Source organism: Anser brachyrhynchus (genome assembly GCF_964034855.1).
Source record: "Anser brachyrhynchus genome assembly, chromosome: 1".
NCBI classification, from domain to species: Eukaryota; Metazoa; Chordata; class Aves; order Anseriformes; family Anatidae; genus Anser; species Anser brachyrhynchus.
Window position 1 is genome coordinate 31138460 of NC_137694.1, and position 23349 is coordinate 31161808.

Below are 23349 nucleotides of genomic sequence, written 5' to 3' on the forward strand. Positions count from 1 at the left end.
TGATCACATTTATTTCATTTGCAACCAACTGTGCATAGAAGACAGATGACTGACAATACCCTCTGTATACTTCTCAGTTCAAGTATCAGATGGAATATAGAGGCAGATGACTTCCTGCTCTCTTAGGTTCGCAAATCTTGTGAGTGATCACTTGAAGATATTTCAGTGAGTGGAGCACATTGTGAACCTTACTCTTGCATTCAGTAATATTAGGTTCTTTATAATGAAGTTCTTCTGTCGAACAATGTATTCTTCGCACAGTTTTTATGAATTTTGATTTGCCAGAAGCAAAGATTATCCTGAGGACTTTCAGAGAGCTGAGTCAGAAAGGTGTCTCTATACCCATGTGTGATTTTATCACAGAGGTGTCATTAACACTTACCAGCATCTGAGTTTCAGATTCTCAGGCCATAAAAATCCCATGTCAAAATCACTACATGACAGTATCCATTATTTTTTACAAACTTGGAAGAGACAACATAAATTGCTTCACATACATTTTCTTTCCACTTGATGATCAAGTGTTTTGATAATTATATGGCTATAATAATAGCCATGCATTCTTTTCACCCACTTAGACTGGTAGAGAAGTCAGACCGTGTAAGCATGCCTTTGTGCATGTCTATATTGTATATATAAGTGCATTTTAATATCAAACGCATTTCTGGTAAGTGTATGGAGTTCTGGGTTTATTTTAATGCCAAGTCTTTATTACTGTGTTTTAGTCAAGTTGTAGCTGGGAAGTCAGCACAGATTGGAACAACAGAACTGGCTTGTAGTCCTGGACGTAGCAGCAGAAATGTAAATTAAGTTCTCATTATTTATAGCTGAGTATAAAAACTCATGCAAGGAAAAATGGATTCTCTGGGTGAAACTGCAGTCTAATTATAGCAGTATCACAGTCTGGGGCTAGCAGTAAGCTTCTTATTTGTAAGATCAGCTGGAGCAGCTCACATTTCAGAGCTGTCATCTCAGATTCTCTGAAAACTTAAGCAGATGTCTTCGTTTGGTTCCATGCCGTTTATGGTTTCAAAGTTTTCACATATTCCTGTTGCATCTAGCTCTTACAATTGCAAAGAAAACTTTGGAACTGCAAACAGGACGGAGCTAAAGCCATGACATCTGCTATGACATCTGAGTTGCTGGAGCTCTGAGATGAATGTTCTCAGTGGTTACTTGCATTAACATGATTAACTATTTCACTACTGATCCGGGACTATAAGAAAGGAAAAAGAGGATCATATTAGCAAGTGCCAAAATACTTGGTCCCATGAGCGGGTGGATTTGGGAGATAGAAATACTCAGCCCACTCAAGAAGAAGTCATGCCCAGCAGTGAATTTTTACTCCTCCTCTCTCCTGCAGAAGGGCCTGTGAGTAGATACAGTTCTCATTAATGTGGACCCAAAGCCAAACTGAGGAGGATGTGAAATTTAGATATTCTCAACTGTGTTCTGATCCATCAAAAGCAACAGCCCAGTGTTTCATTTTGAAGGGCAGGAGTTATCAGAAAAATGCATATATCCTTTCTTTTTCAATTTTAGATGAATATCTTGGAAGTTAACAAGACAGTAGATGTCAGATTCAGGAAGAATAAAATGCAGTAAAATTTTGGTAGTATGTTTTCTACTGGCTAGCTGCTTGCGAAGGCCTATAGCTGGTCAATCAGAAACACTGGACACAAGGTCTTGGAGGAATTGAAAGCATCTAAACCTGGGAGAGGTGTACAACTTGAGATACATTTCACTTCTCAGAGTAAAACTGTATGTTAAAGTGCTGAGGGAAATAATGCTAGTGTAATCCTAAGGATCTTATAGTGTCTTAATGTTTTTATTGTAGACCTGAAATATATTTGCTGTCCTGAAATATATACTTGTGGTCCTTTGGCACCATGTGACTTTTGCAGTCTATCTGTGCAGGCGTGGACCCTTCATTGTACTGTAGTCTTTCATTACTTTAAAAAACAAGGAAAGCAACCAAAGACTGCTTACTGACACACTTAACAAGTTTAATATTCATCCCAGTTGACTTTGTCTGATCATAATGACTGCACTGGTGTCAAGTAGGTGTTTCAGAGATACCCAGTATTTTCTAGATCAATCAGTAAGGAAACAAGCCTTTTTGCCTTTTCTCTTTTAATAGTAACTTTAGATGAAAGTAAGATCAAGGATAAGAAATTTGGATAAAGATTTTTTTTTCCCTTATTCCTTTAGTAAAAATAGACATATCCTCACTGAAGAGAACATAGAAGGACAGAATGCTGCAACAAATGAGGGACAGTATAAAGAGGAAATTATTGTCTCACAGCAAAAGAGACCCATACTAATCAAAATGTTCTTTCGGCAACCGGTGTCATGGCATCAGATGGCCAAAATGCAATGGATTTTGGCTGATTACAAGACCTGAGGTTTCGTTCTCCTCTGATGAAATTTAACTGGGAGATTCATGTCAATGTTGCACAACCCCACATGAGTAAATCATGATAGAAATGGTTTTATTGTGGATGGGCAAGCTACCCTGTTATACTGTTTATAATCCAATTTGACTTGCACTATATTTTTTTCATTTCTAATTACTGTGGTACTATGCATGATATATTTAATCAAGATAAAGAATTAGATAAAGAATAAAGTATTTGATAAGCCGCATGCATTGCTATTGGCATCTGGGTATTGACATCAGCGTCTACATCTACCAACAGACATGGGGTAACAGAGGTGTGAGAAGAAATTAGGGATTAAGAACCTGATGACCTATAAAGTAATTATAGAAGCAGCTGGAAACTGACTCTGGTGATCACTGGAGTCAAGTCTTTCCTACCCTCTTTCATGAGGATTTTTAAATAAATAGACTATAGAGGAAAGAAAATAATACAGATTAGACCAGTGGTAGAAGTGAAAGTTGCTGATTAACATCAACAGTCACAGGGGCTCATAACGGTCTTTGTTGTAAGTGGAAGTGGAGGGAGTCATGCCATGTAATTATATATGTCTCTATATTTAGCAAGTCTTCGTGTTTCACTTTTCTGTTTCTTTTTGATATAGTCCACATTTCTAATTTAAAAGCAAGTTCTTGTAGTCTTTATGCACACAGACGCTGATAACTGGCAGATCTGACCTGCAAAGCTAGTAAGATTGGGAGCTTTAATTGAAACTAACACTTGCTGTCAATGCAGTACTTCTGCGTTCTTCATATGAACTTCTCATCTCAAGAACTGATGGAAATACTTTTGTTGCAATGGAAAAATACTAGCAGTCTAGTCTCTGAGTCTAAAACCTTTCTTTTTTTCTGACTGAATCTCCAATGTATAGTTCTTCACTCAAGGCTAGAAGTCATTCTCAGCTGAGTTCATATCTCTGATCTATTTGTAAAAAATAGGATCATCTCAATTCTTTGTTCCATACAAAATGCTGTTGTTTAAACCATTTTCCCTGCCCACCATCTGTTTTACCTCCCTTTTTGAATCATTTCACATCACATCTCCATATTTTTCTCTAACAAGTTCAAGCTGCTTTTTCTCTTCTAGTTAATTATAGTATTTTTGTACCGATCCTTAAGCCACTCTCTCTCTGTGGACTTCTCCGTGATACGTCTATGTGGTTCTTTCAGTACAGCCTGCTAAAAAAACCCTACTATTTTGTCCTCTTTTAAGTCTACCATGAAAAATGTTGATGCTTTGGATGCGTGAGAAAATGATGATCATTTCAATGTAAAACTTCCTGCAAATACATTCCGCTTTTTAGACTTCACACAAAATCTATGCCATGCTAAATGTTTATCAGTGAAACTATTTCTTGCATTTGTACATGATCTTCTGTATTTCTTGAACTATAGGAAGACTCTTGCAATGGCTTAGATAATCTCAGAGGTGACTAATGCCCATCTCACAATGCCAGAAATGAAATTCACTCCTATTGTTATACTAAGGCTTGAATTTCCTACTGTAAAAGTTTTGGGTCAAAAAGCAAATTAAAGCAAACCCCTAATTTGTCGTATACCTAGTTCTCTGTGATACGTTGCTTTACATTTTTCTTCCATTTGACATGAGTCATCAGATGTGTGTTTATCACATAGCTGCCAGTTCTTGCTGGAGATCTGGTGAATCCCCTGAAACTTCGTAAAGTTTAATCACTTTTGAGATTATTTAATTTACTGTTCTGCTACACTAAATCTTGAGAAAGAGTATCTATTCTGTTGTTAAGATACTTTCATAGCTTATGTCACAAATTACTGAATTCTGTTGAGTCTGCAGCCCAAGTACAACTGTGTTATTTGCAGGAGCTGTGTTCTTGAAAAATTTGAGGATTAAATACTCTTCTACCAAAAAAACAAACCAAAAAAAAGCAAACAAACAAAAAAACAAACCCAACCACCACCAACAAAAAAAAACAACCAAACAGAACAATGACAGCAACAAAAAACAATATTGAAATTAATTTGAAAAGAAAGGAAAATACTGCTTTGAGCCTAGGCCTCTTTCTCAACAATTGGCAAATGCTTTAATACCATATCTCACTACAGTACTCAGAGATGTCAGCAAAACTTTGCATTGCACAGCATTGTTAAAATGGCTTAATTTACTGGAGGTAGCTGAATTAAGAGTCAGTCTGTATGAAAAGCATAACTTAATTAACAGTCCAATGCCATCATTTTTGAAGTGACTCTTATGTCAGTGGTGGTGCACAGCATTAAGTGTGGTGGTTGTAAATCACAAGAATACGGTGTTCCTCTGCTCAAAAAGCACTTCTCCCAGAGACAGAGCTTTCTAGCCCCGCTCTTTTCACCAACTGCCACTTGCATGCTCTGAGAGTTTCTTCCAGCTGACAATTACACATTTTGCATTTGTGAACAGTGCTAGGAAGCATATTGAAGTACCAAGAGGTTAATTATAATTAGAGGTGTGGTGATTTAGAAGACAAGAGTCTGGGTAGATTGGAGATAAGCTCTGAATCTTGTACCTACCTTGACATCAGACTTTCATCACCTTAGAATCCATCAGCCATCTTTTATTTTACCTACGTGTGTATCCATTTTGCAAGTATGGCATATTTGAAAGACTTAACTAACAATTTCCAGGCCTGCTGGAATTATTAGAACAACTAGTAGTGAAAAAGAGGAAGAATAACAGAAGTAATAATTTTGAAAATAAATATGCTACTGAATGAATTTGTCGGTGCACTGTGTTCAATAAGAAAAAAACAGAACTTAAATCTGACCTAATACTACACAATGATCAAACTATACAAGCAACCATTGGTAAAAATCAGAAAAGAGGACGTCTGGGAAATGTCAGCATTAGTCAGTCACTTGAGAGGATTTAGAAACTAAAAGACCAAAAGAATGAAGATAATTTTCTGAGCCAATTTCACTGTTATGTGCAATCATATGAACAGAAAGCAATTTACTCAATACTAGGTCTTTAATCTAGTAAACAGCCGTTTAATCACAGCAGAAACTAGAAATCAAAATCAAAGATTTAAAAAAAAAAAAAGGCAAAACAAACAAACAAAGAAAACCAAACAAACACAAGAACACAAGAAAAGATGCACATTTTACAGGAAAGGTAATTATCTAATTAGTCTAGTGATAGAGAAACTGGCTGTCATCTGGAGTCTTTCACACAGGGTGAGACTCTACTTCATCCACGAGTGCCCAGGCATCAGGAGGGAGAAGCCAGATGTAGTTCTGTGGCATGTCTTTGCAGGAGAAACAGATTATTGCCTATAGTTTCTTCTGACTATAACATCAGTGACAAATGTCAGCCATACAGTTCTGCTGCTTATTAGACATCTATGGTAGAATAGCAAACTCCAGGAAAATATGGGTGTGAGAAAATACGATTTAATGAAACAAAACAGAATAAATTATATTTAGAATACTAACCGGTAGCTTTCTTGGCAAAGAACAAATACTAAGATGCTGATTGTAATTTACACCTGTTCCTATGTGCAAATGAGGAAAGAAGTTTATATATCCTATCCACAGTCTCAGACTCTGCACCTTTCTAAATTTAAAGCTTGCTATTCTTTCTTCTTGCTACCTTAAAGTGGCACAGAGGAGCAGAATGTAATCCCCTTGCATTACTATAGTGGGTATGATTACAGACCAGATTTTCCATACCAGAGTCCTGGCTCTAATATTTCTTAGTGGTTTTGTTGTTGATTTAGTAACCTAGATTGCTTTTAAAAATCTTGTTCTTTTTGATTTTAAGTTGATTCTAGAGAATAAATATATTCTTTATTCCTTAAATAAATATGTTCCTTATTTTTGGTTAGTGAAAGAAGTAATGTATAAATACATAAGCACAACAACCTACAAAGACATCAAATATAGGAGTAATTGGTTTAATACAGACTGAAGTTGAATGAGTTGAATGAGAATTCTACTAATGAAGTAGAATTAAGAAAAGAATGATACAAATACGGAGATTAAAAGCCTGATATTGTGAAAATTTGTAACAAGAATACATTTTCAGAAGAATTGATGGACTTCGCATCATTTAGGTCTATTTTAAAACGACTCTCAGGAGCTATGGATTTCTAGTCACAGTACTCATTTATTCTGTCTATACAGATTTATTTATTTTACTATGCCAAAGCAAGCCATTTTTTCTTTGAATCTAAATTGGAACTACTTGCAGTCAGCTGTATGGACAAGCCTATCCTGTTCTGAGGAGGAAATAAGTGTGCAAATAAAATCTCTGCAGCACTTCTCGCCTTGAGAACAGGCCTCTGCACATTTTATTTTCTGGTATAAACAAAATCACTGGAATTCTGTTATTCGTCTTTCCTGAAACTAAGATGTCACCTCTGGTGTTCCATGATGCTTTTGGAAGTATTTTTGATGTTTTATCAGGATCAAAATGTCAGTGGCAAACAAAGGCATTTTCATTCAAAACTAATTTCATTCAGAAACTTTGGATCTGCACTGAAATATTAAAATCTATTTTTATTAATATTAGGCAAACAAACATGCTGAAGTTTTGTCTATTTGTAACAGATGTAATTGGAGAACAAAAATTAAGATATGAGCAAAGATATGGCTAATTACAAGATGCTGAAGAGAAAAGGACTAATTTTCATAGTGGGCTTTGTGCATATCTGTGCCAAGTACTTATGTCTGACGAGAATGATAATAGGACCCAGTATCTTAAAATCCATGGTATTGTTTTATTTTTTTTTCTGTGCTTTCCAGTGATTTGAGTGCTTCGCACCAGAATATTTTGATATTGGCTTTCCATAGCATTGGAAATGTTATGGAAATGTTTAAAGGGGCAATGAATCCATAGTGGAAATGAAGCTGATTTCAGAAATGTTCTGTAAAAGTAAAGGTCTCAGTAAAAATATACTTCTGTTCGTTTTCAAATATGTGTGTATCATTTAGCCCTTTCATATTTTAACAAGTAAAACTAATTGCATGAATGTAGAGTGTGCATGCGTTATTCATTTAACAGGTAAGGTTTTACTGCATTATTTAAATGATACTTTTTGATGTGAAGTGTTTTTACTGTTTATTTTTTCTTTCCCACTACCTCTGATGGTGAAGGATATTCAGAAACCCTTTTTGCAACCTCCCCAGTCATGCATACTGTCCGTCCAACTTTCTATAAGGGTATTGTGTTCCTTTTTTATCATTATCAATGCAATAGAGACACAATCCTATAAAGGGCTTGCAGTTGAGGCGTTTACAGTCCATTCAGTGACATGTGGAATAAAGGGAGGTGTGTGCTACCTTCATACCTCTGTTCTCTCCTACCATTTCCCATTACCCGGACAATGTTCTCATTTCTCCGCTGTCTTCATTTTACTTCTGGATGAATAGAAACAATGTTTTCTGGGATTTTGGCAATTAAGCATTTTTAAGTATTTGGCAGTTTCAGTGTTATAGGGCATGCTCACTAGAGTGCATATATTTTACTTTCTAATTTCATGGTGTAGTAACTGCTTAGGATTCAATTACCAAGCATGCTAATTTAGTCACTAATTTCCTGTAATGGAAACAATGACAAATGTACTATATTTTCCCTGTATGTGATCTAAATTAGCATAGTACCTTCCTTTTTTTTTTTTTATGTATGAAGTCACAATTTCATATTCTGCTTTGTTTTTCTATTGTGTATTCAGTGCAACCACTTTATCCAAGGATCAGAAATGTTACAACAGCTGCTGCTGAGACCTATGCCAATATCAGTTGGGAGTATGAGGGACCAGATCATGCGAACTTTTATGTTGAATATGGTGTAGCAGGCAGTAAGAAGTCATTTCATTAAATTATACTAAGTGTTCAGATATATTTTCAAACATTTTTAAACATGGTCCTAAGTTGACCCAGTGTTAATGATAGCTTTTAAATGTTTGGAAAAATCATTTTTTAACTTGATCTGGAGATCAAATAATTTTCATTATAGTAAACATCAATGTGTAGCAGCTTTTTGATGCTTAGATAGAAAATCAGCCTTTGTTCCTTTGTATTATCTTATAAATTATTGTGAACATGAACTTCTAAAAATGTAGATCGCTAGAAGTTGTTGTGATGTATTGATTACATATGTAAAAATATGATTACATACATTAAAATGGGATTTAACAGTTCTCCTAAATTATATCCAAATCAGGAAAATAAAACGAAACAGTCAGCAAAAACAATTTTCTTTGTTAAATTAAACCTTAAAACAAGGTATTGACCAACTTGCATACTTTTCTTGGCATAAAAATAGGTTTTAATCTTTGATAATACAAGTAATAATTATAACACACACAGATAGCTAATAAAACCATGATATTTAAATACTTTATCCTTCTGAAGTTATGACTAAAGATGATAAATCTGAAAATTGGAATATAAATCAATTTTTCTGGATATTAGTCAAAGAAGCATCTGTCCTAGAAAAAGAAGATAATGATCAGGAAATATGATCTGTTCAGATTGCAAAATAGAATTTCTTGACTAAGGTAAATATTAAATGAAACTATAGAAGTATAGTCTAATTAAATGATTAAAATCTATTTTAATGTATTTTATAATTGCAATTTCAGTAAGTCTTTAAAGAAAATAAATGAAAATAGTATTTCTACAGTACAATGGAACAAATGTTTAAAATAGTTTCATAATTAATGTATAGTGTATTCTTCAATATATTGCATGCAATATATTATTTGCAGTCATAATTTTATATGGTTTTATTATTTTCTGAAAGAATAGTTGCTGTTTTTTCAGCCAATCCATAGTTTAGTCAATTAACTGTTGATAGTATTCTGTCTATAAACTTTCAGTAACACGTAGACAATTAAAATTCCAATATGTTGTTTTCCTAAAATTTTTGTAGGCAAAGAAGATTGGAAAAAAGAAATTGTAAATGGTTCTCGAAGCTTCTTTGTGTTAAAGGGTTTAACACCAGGAACAGCATATAAAGTCCGGGTTGGTGCTGAGGGCCTGTCTGGTTTTAGGAGTTCAGAGGATGTGTTTGAGACAGGTCCAGGTGAGGCACGCCGTACCAATTCTGTATCATAGTCAGAATTGCAATAGACCACATGCTCAAACGTTGAACTGCTTCTAGCTAAAAGATGTTGTAGCTAGCATCTTTGTATGTTCTTTTTTTTTTTTTAGAACAATGTTGAATTATTTTTTAAACTCCTAGATATGCTAGCATATTTATTATGTAGATTATGAATGTTTTCATCCCTTCAATTGACTCTACTTGTCTGTTGTTTATGTTAGGGGCAAGATACTGCTCACACTCCATCTGTGTGCTGTGCACTGAAGATGACCTATTTAATTTATTTCTAATTAATGTAACTAGACTTCTATATTTAAATAACATCTATAGAGTCAAGTATATATTTTTAAAGCTAACAATCTGCATATCATCCTATTTAATACAAAAAAATTGGAGCTAAAATGTATGTGTAATCAGAAGTGCAGATTGAATCTGAAGACTCATGTAATCTATACATACCACTGTTAAGAGATTTCTACTTACGTTTCTTTTCCTATTATTATATTGGTTATGTAAATATGTTGATTTCACAAATTGTCCTGTGAATCAGTAAGGCTGTTTAAGATCTGTATCTATATATTTTCAGTCATTTAAAGAAAGGTGCAGCAGTCATTTTTTCATAAGCAAATCAGTAATGCTCGTTCATTTAACTCAAAGGAAGAGCATTGCTGGAAGTTTTTTTTGATGTTATGCTGATTATGTTGTTGCCATCACAGCATGCCTTTGGTCAGCCGTTATTATCTGTTTGTATATGATAGCCACTTCTGCTCATTCCAAGCATTTTGGTCCATCCATAGTTGTTTAGCAGGAGCTTCACCAACTCCAGAATGTTATGATTTAAGAAAGTAGTTAAATATGAAAATATGCTTGAACAATATGTAATATTTATCGGACAACAAAGTAAATTATGAATATACCAGTTGGAAAGTGAGTGCTTTCTAAAATCATAATTTTTTGCCTTGTTTTGTTCCATTTCTGTTGACAATTTATCATGTTGCAGCAAAATTTTGAAAACATGGTGCTGAATAACAGTGCTAGGCAAACGTATATGGGCTAAGCAGAGAGGTTATTTATGCCAGAGAAAGCAAATGGTATAAATGCCAATAGGTACAATTTTATGCAAATACACAAAAACCCAAAGCCTAAAGCAGCAGTAAAGAAAGGATCAAGATCGTAGTATAATTCAAAACAAGCAGAACGGAAATCTTCCCAAAAGCATCTCTCTGAACAAAAAATACGGAACCAATAAATAAGGAATCCTGTACATAACTGCGAATGAACCTTGGCTGATATCTTTGAGTAGTTAAGGAAGAAGGGAATTTAAAGAGAATTTAAAGACTCTCTTTTATGCTTTTTGATCAAGGAAATGCTCCATGTACAATATTGCTCATGATTCTTAATCTAACGATATAGCATATTTCTTAGAAAAAAAAAAATGTTATGGCATACTGTCTTGAGTCTAGATTAAAGTTTTTAAACATTGCAAAAAAATGAAGTGGGCAAAGGGAAAATTATTGGAATATAGAATGCTTTCCAGTGCTTACAATTAGGAAAGAAACTGCAATGTTTGGAATAATGAGGCTTTTGCCTTAATTTTTTCTTTAGCAAGCATTCCTGTAGAACATCTTAATACTGCGTGTTTTCATCTTTTGGGCATACCAGTATGGTATGTTGCATTGGCTTCTGCATTAGCAGTTCAACAAGAGTAAATAAATGTCTTTCTGCCTGAGGCAGATAATTTGCTCAGAGTACACAGGAAATTCTGTGCCATTTTTAAAGTTGCACTGAGGTCTAGAAACATTTTCCTACTGGATATGCAATAAGTTAAGGAAGCTGCATAAGTAAGTTTTCACCTTTACTCTTTCCCATCTATCCAGCATATTTTTATGCATGAGTTGTTTTGCTTGTTGCTATTTCTTACTACGTTTGAATGTTAAATGTGCTTTTGCATTTTGCTACAGTATTTATTATACAACCTTTAATGCCTTATTACAAATGCATATGTACAAAACTCAAAATAATTTTAACCTTAATATGGAAACAAAATTTATATTAATTTGATTTACAATTCAGAGGAAGATTACCTTTGTGATTTTGTTTTTTAAGATTGCCACTTTTGTTTATATATTTATATACAGTATATAAAGTATAAATATGTATATTTATATAAAGGCTGTATACATGCATATAACTTAGACATTTCAATGCAAAAATGGTTTATATAGTACTCAGAGGTACTTACAGTTTTCATACAGTCAGTGGAAGACCCTCAGGAATCTAGGACCATATAGCACGGATGTTGTCAAGCTAGCTGTGTCAGCCTCTGTCTTAACTAATAAATAACATTGAGACATGGGCTTGAATTCTGGTCTATAACAGAATATTGTTACATTTTGTTGTTAGCATGCTTGCCAGTCCAGTGCAGTCTCTTGTCAGCTAGCTGTCTGCCAAGGAAGGCTGCGGCATTGCTCAAAGGACAGCACCAGCACAGGACTCTTCCCAGCTGGCATTCTCTGTGTCTTGTAAGGAGAAGAGAGTTGGTGCTGTATCACCCTGACAATCCAAGCTCAATGAGCTTGGACAGTCAATGCTCCACTGAAAAAAACAACAGGTTGTCTGTGATGTCCTTTTATGAGCCTTCCCTTAAAGACATATCTTCTCAAAGGAGAGGTGGAAATCTTTTGGGGGCTCTGGGCCTTTCACATTTCTCTGTTATTTATGCATTGTGTCCTCCAGTTCAATGGAAGCAAGGGTTCAATGGATGTCCTCCTTCTTCCCCTTCATGTCTTCTTCTATAGCCCACGTTCCCAACTCCTATCACCTTTCCCACTTTCTCCCAGCAGCAAATCCTAAGGCCAGTTGCCTGTAGTGTTTCCAAATACTATGTTAGAGACTAGAAGGAGGGTTCCAGCCACCAAACCACACAGACAATTCCTGCCCTCACTAGTGGCTGTAGTGTTTCCTGTGTAGTTTGCCTATCATTTACATCATTTTCCAGCTGGAGTTGGCAATTGGAGAGAAACAGTGCCAAGGAAAGGCTTCCCAATTGCCTTGTGTTAAGTCCTCACTAATGCTAAATTATGGCAATCATGATAAATTGTAGGATGAGGTACAGGTCTGATGAGAGGAAGAAAACATTATGCTTAATAAGGCTTTAAAGGATGCTTCATTGTTGATTTGTAGTTGGAATTGAATGTTAGGGCCTTGAATGACCCATCTGTTTCTCTGTTTCAGACTAATGGGTGTGCATTAGCTAATGAGTACTGGCTTTTTATTCATTTTGATAATGCAATCTAAGTGTTTGTGTGAATTATAATTTGCAATTTCATTTCAGTCATTTAATTAATGTAAAATGGTTGAGAATAGTTTTGAGATTTGTGAAGAGCAATATAGTATGTATACGTGTTTTGCAAAATAGTTCTTAAGTCAAAATGTTGAAGTAAGTTGGCAGAATTCTTGTATTTTCAAAAGTAAGTTCTGTGTGCTTGTACTTGGAAACATTTTAAATAATGAAAATATTCACAGTATCACTGTTTTCCTTAATACTAATTTTCACAATGAGTGTTATTCTTTAATTAATAAATGTTGTGTACTGTATTATTTATTTTAATTAATATAACATTTTAGTTCAGGAAAGCATCTCATAACATTTTTTCTTCTTCTGTTCTCTAGCAATGGCAAGTCGGCAGGTTGACATTGCTACTCAAGGATGGTTCATTGGTCTTATGTGTGCTGTTGCTCTTCTTATCTTGATTTTACTGATTGTTTGCTTCATCAGGAGGAATAAGGGTGGCAAATATCCAGGTATGGTATATAACAACTAGAGTAAAAATTGTCTACTAGTAATCCATTTAAGACAGATCTCAGGTTTACTGGAGAAATTACATTTGCTGCTGGCTAGCATTTACATTGTGTATATAGGAGATCAGTCCTATCATTTGGTAGGCTTGTTGGGAGTAATTTGCCCATTGGTAGAAAACTTCAATCCTTTTAAGCATATGAAGAGCATCTCCTTCATCCCTGGAAGGTCAAATGACTACATGATCACTTTAGAGAAGGTTGAGCTTTGATTGAGGTACTTGGTTGTACTACCAGTACTGCATGTCCCATTCTCTGAAGTCTAATGCAAATGTGTTGTAACCCACTGAAATGAGCTGAGTTAGAATTTAATTGGAAAAGGTATGGAAACATATACCATATCACAGCTGCCGTGTTACTTAGATGTCCTGGGAGTGCAGCATTTCATAGGATAGATCCCTTAATACAGTATTTTGTTTCAAATATTTTTTCCTCCTTTTCAGAATCTGTGTCTTCTTCAGACTCAGTATTTTTGCATCTAAATTTCAAGATATCATCCTCCAGTTAGGCTGTTGGGTTTTTTTTGTTGTTTGTTTGTTTGTTTTGTTTCGTTTTGTAAGTTTTTATTCATAAGAGCTTTTCTTTTTCTTCCTTTTTTTTTTTTTTTTTTTTAGTATTAGACTAGCAATGGCCAAATATATTTTATAATTTGTAACTAAAAAATTAGAACTATACAATGTACCTCTTGTATCCCCTGGGACATTATAGAAGACATAAATTTGTTATGTATCCATGTGTGTATATATGTTTCATATATATCTCTCCCCCATCTAATATCTGTGCCTATGGAGCAGCTCTGTAGACTAAAACTCTGTAGAAAACAGACATCGAGTGACATCGAGTTTGCCTACAATAGTAGTGACAGGATCTGAGAGCAGGAGTGAGGTATGAGTGAATATAAATGGACTTCAAGAGGGCATCAAAGGGTAATTTGAGAGAACTTGGAGTGAGCCACCATCCAGAAGATGGTAAAACAGTAAAAGTGTAGGAGACAGTTGGATGCTAAGGATGTCATTACTTTGTGGAGGTCTTTGCTATGCCCTTCTTTTCTGTGCTTCTGCAGATTTATCGCCTGGAAGGTATTAACTCTTTTATGCACACATATATATACATAAACACACTTACATGGATATACCCAATGACTAGATACAGCAGACCTTTACTGTATGTGATAAGATTTCCACAGAGAGCATGTACTCATGTTTATAGCAGTGACTCTGGAGCTAATTGTATTTCCTGCGTCAGTGGAAATGCAGTGTTCCACCAATGAAGTGACAAATGCAAAGCACAGTTAATAATTCTTTTTTTGTCTTAATTTTAGCATGTCATCTTGAGATTACCAATTGTCATAAAAAAGTGGTAAATTATTTCAGTATGAAATTATAGCAGACAGATTTCAAGGTGTTACACATTATCATTATTATAGATTACTGTCAGGAATGATTCATATCATCTTAAATAAGAGTGTATAAACTAATGATGTACAAATTAAGTGTGGAAATTACCAGAATAAAAGATAAGAGATTGTATATTGGGTTATGTAACTATCTGATAAACAAGGAAAGGATTTAAATAGCCACAATGCCAGAAAGGAAAAAAGAAAAAGGAAGAACAATAATGAAGATTTTTTTTTTTGAAGCTAGTATATTATTTTATTCTGTCAACAATCTTAATTTATAGAAATATATGTCTTCTATAAACATCTGTTTTCTCAGGTATTAGCAGGTTTCTGTGTCTAAGAACACAGTGCTACGTACTTGTATAGGGACAGGTTACACGCAAAGACTAATGCAAGATTCCTCCATTCTTACAAGAGAATGACAACAGGATTACTAAGCCTGTAACAGGGATGTGCAAGAGATACGATTGTGTTAAGTTTAGCTTCCAGTCTAGGTGTTTTTGTCTTGCTTTTGATCATGCTGTAGAAAAAAAGGAATGAACAGACCAAACCTACTTTTTTCCAATATTAATATATTTTAAATGCTATTTGAAATTCCCTGGAGACTGTTGCAATACCTTTACTGCATTGTTAGTGTATGACATGGAAGCAGACGGAAGCTAACAGTGAACATAAGTGAATTTGATTCAATGTTATCAATCAGTATGGGAGTAATATCGAGAGGCAATATGGAGCATGCATAAGTAAAACTAAATTGTTCAGATTTCAGTAAACAGTAGCTCTACTAATAAGTAGAGAAAGCATTTTTACTAAGATTTTTAGCAAATCTTTAGTTGGAAATGAAAGGAAGGAAGAAAAAGTTTTACCAATGCAGTATTTTGTACTTGAATAAGATTCTATAACTAAAAAAAAATTTTTTTATTTAAAAGAAAACATGTAACAATCTAAGGCCCTAGCTCAAAAAATGATTTTTATTCAAACCACATTCCTGCCAAATGCGATCAATTTGAGAAATTAGGGTCTTGAGGTTTCTAGCATTTCAGTTTAATGATAAAAATTACTATTTCAAATATTTTAGTGAAGGAAAAGGAAGATGCACATGCTGACCCAGAAATACAGCCTATGAAGGAAGATGATGGAACATTTGGTGAATACAGGTGAGCAGCTGATGTGGTTTGTCATGTTCACTGTTCATATCACACATCCTTTATATGTCACACTTACTAATTCACAACTAACTTTTTTTCAGTGTTGAGAAAGATTCTGCATCCAGTGTTTTGTAGAACTATAGACAGCATTTCAACTACACTATTAGAAAAAAAATGAAACACACACAATTTATGAATTGAGAGTTTAGAGTAAGCCACCAAGGCAAGTCCTTTCAGTTGGGGCATATCTCACCTTAGGGTTTCTGAAAATAAATTTCTAATTGAAATTTAATAACGAAAATCTTGTGTTCCATTGACTGGAAAATGAATGCATTTAAGATGGCACCCAATACTAACACCTAATCCAATAACAAGGAAGCAGTGTTGAACATGGAGGTGAGGGAATGTCCTACAGGAAAAAGCAGATCTCGGTTTCATGTATTTCAGTGCAAAAAATCAGGAAAGAAGCTTCAAAGCACGTGACACAGCTTTTATTCCTTTGTTTTAAATGTAGGCTAGCTGAATCTCCTGACATCACAAAAAGCACACACTTTGCTAAGTCTGTTCACATAATAATTAGGAGTATAGTTTTTTTTGTTGTTGTCTGTTTTTTTAAAAAGAAGAAGAAAAAAACCACCAGTATTTTGCTTGATGTTTTTTAATTAGTACAGGAAATAATGTTCTTAGTTTCTAAGTATATCCATGCTGTTATATTTTACTTGGGTGTTATAATGCATTTCACAGTGTATCCCTGTGTAAAAAATATCGTAAACACCCTTTATTATTTTGAAGATGTGCAGTTTACAAATGTACAAAGCAAAAACACTTTTTTCAAGAAGGATTCACTCTGCTGTTGTAGCTTCCTCTTATAAGGGAAATGTGCGTCTGGATCTGACTGGAATAGATTTCCAATTCTGAATGCCAAAGAGCAGTTTCTGTTCATTCTTCCTGGATTAAAAAAATATAATAATAAAAAAATTCAACTCTGTTCTTACCTTAATCACTTTCTTGTAACACTTTGTCACAGCATTATGTGTGTATTTATTAATGAACTTTGGCTGATAAAATAAATAGTGTGAAGCAGTGTTTGGAAGCAGATGTAAATAAGTACTGCATAAATTTTCCTAGCCAGTCCGGTTTGCATTCTCCTTTAATAGCTCCTCTGCTTTTCTGTACTTGGAACTTTCAGGAGCAGAAACTGACCTTTGTACAGAATTGTACAAATGATCTTACTTGAATATGTTTGTTCTCAGATCCAGACTAAGACTATTCAAGTCTGCTTTCATGTGTGACCTTTAGCAAGGTTTGAATTTATGTTGCCATATTTAAGTGGCTTGAGTTAATCTAAAGAACCACTTAGTTCTTTATTAAATTATTCTATAATGCATCTATCAGCCTCTTACGTGGTAAAAATGGACAGTTGCATGCCTAGCTTTCAGACTTGTTCATATGCTCATCCTATTTACTATGCAAAAACTCCTTTCTAAAATGTATTTCTGTGTAATTAGTCTATATTGGGCTTTCCTCTTTTTTCCTTAGAGAAAGGGCAGCAGCAGCAACCAGTCAGATTACAGAAGATATCTTGGCACCCTCTCTGCAGCCCAACATCCCTGCAGTCACTCAATTCCCAGTTTGTCTGCCTCACATGGCACTGGCCATGATGCAGTGCTTCTTTGAGGAAAAAGGTTATAGGGTTTCCCTTGAACAAAAAAGTAATTTTTGAAAGGTCTAGAAATTCGAGTATTTTGAACTTTTTTCATCACTTCAGGTCCATGTCTGCTTGGACAGGAAAGAAAATGGACAAGGAAAAGAAAAGAAAAGGTAGCTGTGCCAATTCTCCTGAAGCAGACCCTGTCTTTACCAAAGCAAAGTCTGTGAGATCTGACAGATCCAACTTCTTCAAAAGGTCAGGGGATCAATACTCCAGCACCAAATCAGAGACCTCCTACACCAGGAGGGCTAGGCAGTCTTCAGAGCTCACAGGGGTTAGTTCTGTCTCTGCTTCCCTCTGCCAAGAGGAGAAGAGGTCAGACGAATGGAAGTACAGGCATGGCTCTAGACATCATGCTTCTGAGCAACAGATAATGGGTTCGGAGGAGGGCTCAGATTTTCAGGCAGGACAGCCACCCCCTTTCCAGCAACCCCTCAGCTGCAACTCAGTTCGTGGCTCAGTGGCAAGGCAGCATTCTGCTCTCCAGCACTGGTTCAGCCAGACCCCAGACTACAGCTCAGATTCAGAAGACACTCAGAGCTCCTACCACAGGAAGGTAAGACCTTCTACTACTCATTTCTCTGAATCTGAAAAGAATTCATTAATGAAATCTGTATTTTTGCCTGAGCTAGCTACTGTCTTAAAGGACGCGCTGACAGCAGCCAGACAAAGTATAACTTCTGTGGCACAGGCTAGGTCCCACTCAGTAAAGCACCCCAGGGTACCAATTACAGAAGTTCCAGTGGTTCCTCTACTAGCAGCTGGGACCAGTTCCCAGACTTTTGAGACTGACCCTATGGACAGTTTAAAAGACCAAACAGCTTCTGTGAAGGAGAAAGCTGAGGCTGACAAGGCTTTGGAGGTTGAATCATCCCCTGAAGATGGGGAAATGTCATCTGAATCCCCTACAGAAGACCAAGAAGGACCAGATGCTGTGCGTAGGTTTGACATGGAGAATCAGAATTATCTGTTCAAGCACATTAAAAGAGCGTTAATGCTGAAAACTTCCAAATGTGAATGCCCTGCAGAAGAACTGCCTATCTTATCTGAAGAAGGCAAGGGAGATAATGCACTTCCTATCCATTCAGCAGTGGAAAATCTTGTCTGTAGGATATGGGGTAATCCTGAGGCAAAACATGAAGCCCCAGCAGTCCTACGTAAGCTGTATCCTCTTCCAGTGGATAAAGCTGCTTTGTGGGGGACTTTGCCTAAGGTAGACAGGGCATTGGTTACTGGTGATTCTGTGCTTTCAATGCCTGCTAATGGGGATGCTCTCCCTAAAGATTCTACTGATAGAAAGATTGAGGAAGCAATTAAAAGATCTTTCAAGCTGGTTGCAGCCCAGCTTGGAGTATCTATCTACTGCACTTATGCTTCTAGAGCGTTACTCATATGGCTGGAGGAAGAACGAGCCAGAATCAAAATAAAACGGGTCCCACCTGGTGCTATACGAAGGAAACGTAGGCTATGTAAACTTGCAGCTAATTTTATCCATGATGCAGCTGAGGATTCTCTCAGACTCACAGTTAAAAATATGGCATGCCTCACAGTAGCCTGGAGAGCTATATGGCTACGTCCTTGGACCTCATCACTAGATCTCAAATGTCAACTACTGTCTTTACCATACACAGGTGGCAAGCTATTTGGTGAATCCTTGGTCCAGATCATGAAGGACTTTGCAGAACACAAACGTTCCTCACAACAGCGGAAAAAAAAAAGCTCTCTTCGAAGCTCTTCATTTTCTTATCCTCACAAGTCTCTGAGTTACTTCCATTCTCCTCCAAAGTTTAAAGGAGGGAAAAGAAAGTATAAGTTCTCACATTCATTCCATGCCAACTATGAAAGTACATCTCATTTTCAGAGAGACACCAGACCATCAAAAGGAACTTTCTAAGAACATAGACTGGCTTCTTTTCTCAGGAACTGGGAAGAGTGAAGGATTTAGAAATTTATACTGAATAAACTTCAATATTTCTAGACAATGCTTAATTGCTAATTCCGATAGTTAGAAAATTTGTTGCTTCAAAATAAGATTTAACTGATTAAATGACTTAAATCTTAATTATTAATTATGATTTCTAGAGAAGTCATAGGTCTCAGATTTAGGGAAGTTTTTTGTCACACTCAGTTTGTAGGCTTCTCAGTATTCTGGGGTTGCTTGGACTTTGAAGTTTTGCACTCTTCCACTGGGTTTTTTCTTCTAAGGGCAGGTATCTGCAGAACCTGTCAACATCCAGATTTTTCTGCAATCTAAAGAGGAAATAATGCTCTAAAAAACCTAGGTGTTTCAGGAACCACAGAATGAATGACTGGGTATGCGCTGTTTGTGTAACTGGTGGCTTTACTGCATCTTTACATAGCAAGGGAAAACAGTGCCTCTAGAAGTCGTTTTTATAGCAAGCTGATTTCACTACAGCCCCAGTGGTTTCCTCAGTTAGAGAAGACACTGAATTGTGGACAGTCAATGCCTACATCAAGAAACTACAAGACATACAACTAATAGTGAAATTTTATGTTTATATTTAAATTTAAAATAAAGACTATACAGAGCTCCTGTTCTGGTCAGCGCAGATATAGAAATCAGCCTCAGTTTCCATCCTGGGCCATGAAGTAAGAGAAATTAAGAATTTATGTCATCTACAGACCTGTGGATTCAGGGGAGGGTTGGGAGGAGGATGCAAGCATGCATTTCTAAGTTAGCTTTACAGGAAGTATGAAAGTATAGCTTTTCATGTCTCTTACATGATATCCAAGTGTATTTGTCCTCTTGTACTCCGTAAAATCTCCTTAGGAAGATCAAAGATCAAGGCATCTACAGTAGCAGGACTGCTACTATGGTTACACAGTATGTTCACACATTTTGTTGAATTCTTTTGCTTCTTGTCTTCAACATTTTGTCACAAACTATTTTTCCAAGACATTCCTAGCTATGCTATGAAAGACTTTCTGGAAATGATTGGTGGAGAGTTCGTTGATTGTCAGATAATCTATTAGTCTTCTTTCTTTTTCTAGGTTAATTAACAATGAGGATGTAGTATGTAACTACAACAGTATTTTTTTTTATGCTGTACTTATGAAGATTTATTGCAGCCTAGGTTTGTTTCCAGGGGTACCTAGCAATGATTTTTGCCTCACCACAATAATTCTAAGGTTAATCCCTTCTAGCACAAGCTGTGATGTCAGCAGACTGCCTGGAGGATTTTAGTCTCTGAATAGTCTGATTGGATTTGGCAGTGATCTTACTGTGTCCTCATTCACACACACATGCTTTCTTTGATGGTTCTTATTTTAATTCTTGAGCATCTCTTGTCACCTGTTTTTTTTTAATCATTGGTTTGATTCCCGTTTGAACATTTTTCCTCCAGAAATAGCAAAGGTGGAAGGTTTGCTTAAATTTATCTCGAGCAGATTTTTCTTTAAGATATTTACTAGGAGTAGGTCAGATTCTTTGGCTAACAACAGCTTTTTCAACATGCTACCATTTAAAGCCAGAGCTTAATCTCCTGTTTTTTGCAGATTCTGCCACGATTGAAGATCAAATATTAGACATGCTAAAGAAAACCTACTCAGAAAAATAAGTTATTTTGTCTTAGCTAGATTGGAAATAGTAAAAAATTTTGAAATCTGATTTGATACAGGTGCTTAAGTGCATAGGGAAAGAATTCTTTACCTGTACAGTCCTCGGGATCCCAATCAATTTAAGAGTGTGAGCAGAAATCCGTTAGGTATTGGGGAAGAAGTTCTCCTGGAGTCTACAGGAAAGCCACAGTGCAAGGTCCTGTAACCCTTCTGAGGCTTTATGTGGCTGCTTATACTTAAATGTCTTTGGGCTGTTGACCTGAAGGCACAGAAAAAGAAATTTACTACCAACAAATTCCATCCTCAGCATCCTCTTTCTGCCCAGAAAATAGCCCAGAATGCTTTACCCATTTTGTTTGTTTTGTGTTGCCTTTCATCTGACAGTTGTGTTACGAGGAAAAGTAGTATATTGCTAACCATATATTGAGTTGTTTTGCATGTTCATGAATGTGGCAAAGTTTAGTGGGAACTAGTTGCCTGCTGGACTGCAGAGGCATCGTAATACTGTCCTCCCCATTCTGACTGGTTGCTGCATGTACCCATATCTAAGGAAGAAAAATTGAAAAATTGAAAGAAGAAAGGAGATTTCAAGGTACATATTTCTTTCAATAACTGATGAGCTTGTGAAATGGAAGTACTTTTTTTAAAAAATAAGTTTGTACTTTGCATTTACACGTCATTATTGTTACCTCCATACTTCTTCACCTCTCTTAATCATTAGCTGCAAGTTTGCTGTATGTTTCATTAAATGAAGGGAAAAGATACATGTATTCATATATTAGCAATCATTTATGAAAAATATTTAAAGCTTTTAGAGTCTGCTTTAATACTAAATGCACTGTCCTTATTGAAGGGGCAAGAAATGCCTGGTACATATTAGTACATACGAAAATGACTGGTGCGTCTTTATTAACAAACTCTCATCCTTAAAAAGGTAGTGGCATGGAAATTATTTCTAAGAAAACAAATCATAAAAGTATCCCTGAGCTTAACTGTCATGGTCATCTGATCTAAATATAAAATTCTTACACGTTCTCACCTCTTGTTTTGTTCCTTTTCAGTACTTACTGTCTCACTCTTAATTGAAGGCACTGCATACATGACACATTTCAAAATACTTCTTATATTTTCCAACTGTAATTTTAGTTAACCCAATTTGTACCTTATTTTTCATTTCAGGGTATTACACTAGATAAGTTTAAAAGTCAGCAAGCAAAATCGCAAACAAAAACTGAAAGATACATTTTAATAGATCTTGATCTATTCTGTTTGAATTTTGGAATAGTTTTATGGACAATCAGAAACAATATTAGCAAATCTTGCAGATACTGTATCAAAACTTCTGACTTTAACATGTTTTTGCAATATAATATTATATGTTCTAAAGCATAAAGTGTTTTATAGTTCTTTGGGCATCAGTATTCATAATGGGACAACTCAGTGGCTTTTGTAGATTGCTTCTTGGCAGCACACACAAAACTCATTCATTTCCCCAGAGCACCAGGGTCCCTTCCTTATTTTGCACCCCCAGGGTTACAAACGTGCTGTCCAAAATATTGATGCCTTCACTTTTTTTCTCTCTCTCCTCTTTTCTCTTTTATCCTCTGTTTCTTTCCTTTCCAACCAAAACATTGTATTAATCTACTACGAGAGTTTAGAATCCAACTTGAATCAAGGTACTATGCAATGTGTTTCCTTTTCCTGAGCAAGGAGTGGAAAGCACCTTGGGTAATCCCTTTTCTTTTTTTCACTGCCAGAGTTTTGGCAGAACTTCTTTCTGGACTTTTATGGTGAAAAAACGGAGTGAATACTCAGGTGCAGATTTAGTTTTGCATCTGCCGTAACTGTGCTCTTATACCAGTGCCCACCTCCATGCACGTGCACTCCTGGGTGAATCTGCAGTTTTGTTTGTTTGTTTTTAATTATACAGACAGTAGAATCTGCATCGTTACTAAAACATAGAAAAAACAAAGACACAGTGCATCCATCTGTGTAAGTATTTCTTTATTGTTTGGCGTATAAATACATTTTGTTTACAAAAATACAAACGAAAAACCCTAAGAGCAACACAAACCAAAAGTTCCCCTACCCAGATTTATCTAGGTTATAAATCAAAATTGAACTTTTTTATTGGATTAAACACAAAAATGTCTGAAATGT

The 23349-nt window shown here is 35.6% G+C and overlaps 1 protein-coding gene across 27 annotated transcripts in view; it reads left to right on the forward strand.

Annotated features, from left to right (window-relative positions):
- Window positions 1–23349, forward strand: part of NRCAM (neuronal cell adhesion molecule) — a 151475-nt gene that overhangs the window by 123462 nt on the left and 4664 nt on the right. For 10 of the 27 annotated variants that reach the window (XM_080569876.1, XM_080569884.1, XM_080569885.1 and 7 more), the window contains 2 exons: window positions 13167–13298; window positions 15830–15908. In XM_080569876.1, coding sequence (XP_080426002.1) covers window positions 13167–13298; window positions 15830–15908 — 211 coding nt within the window. The other 17 variants (XM_080569867.1, XM_080569887.1, XM_080569878.1 and 14 more) reach the window with 6 other exon arrangements.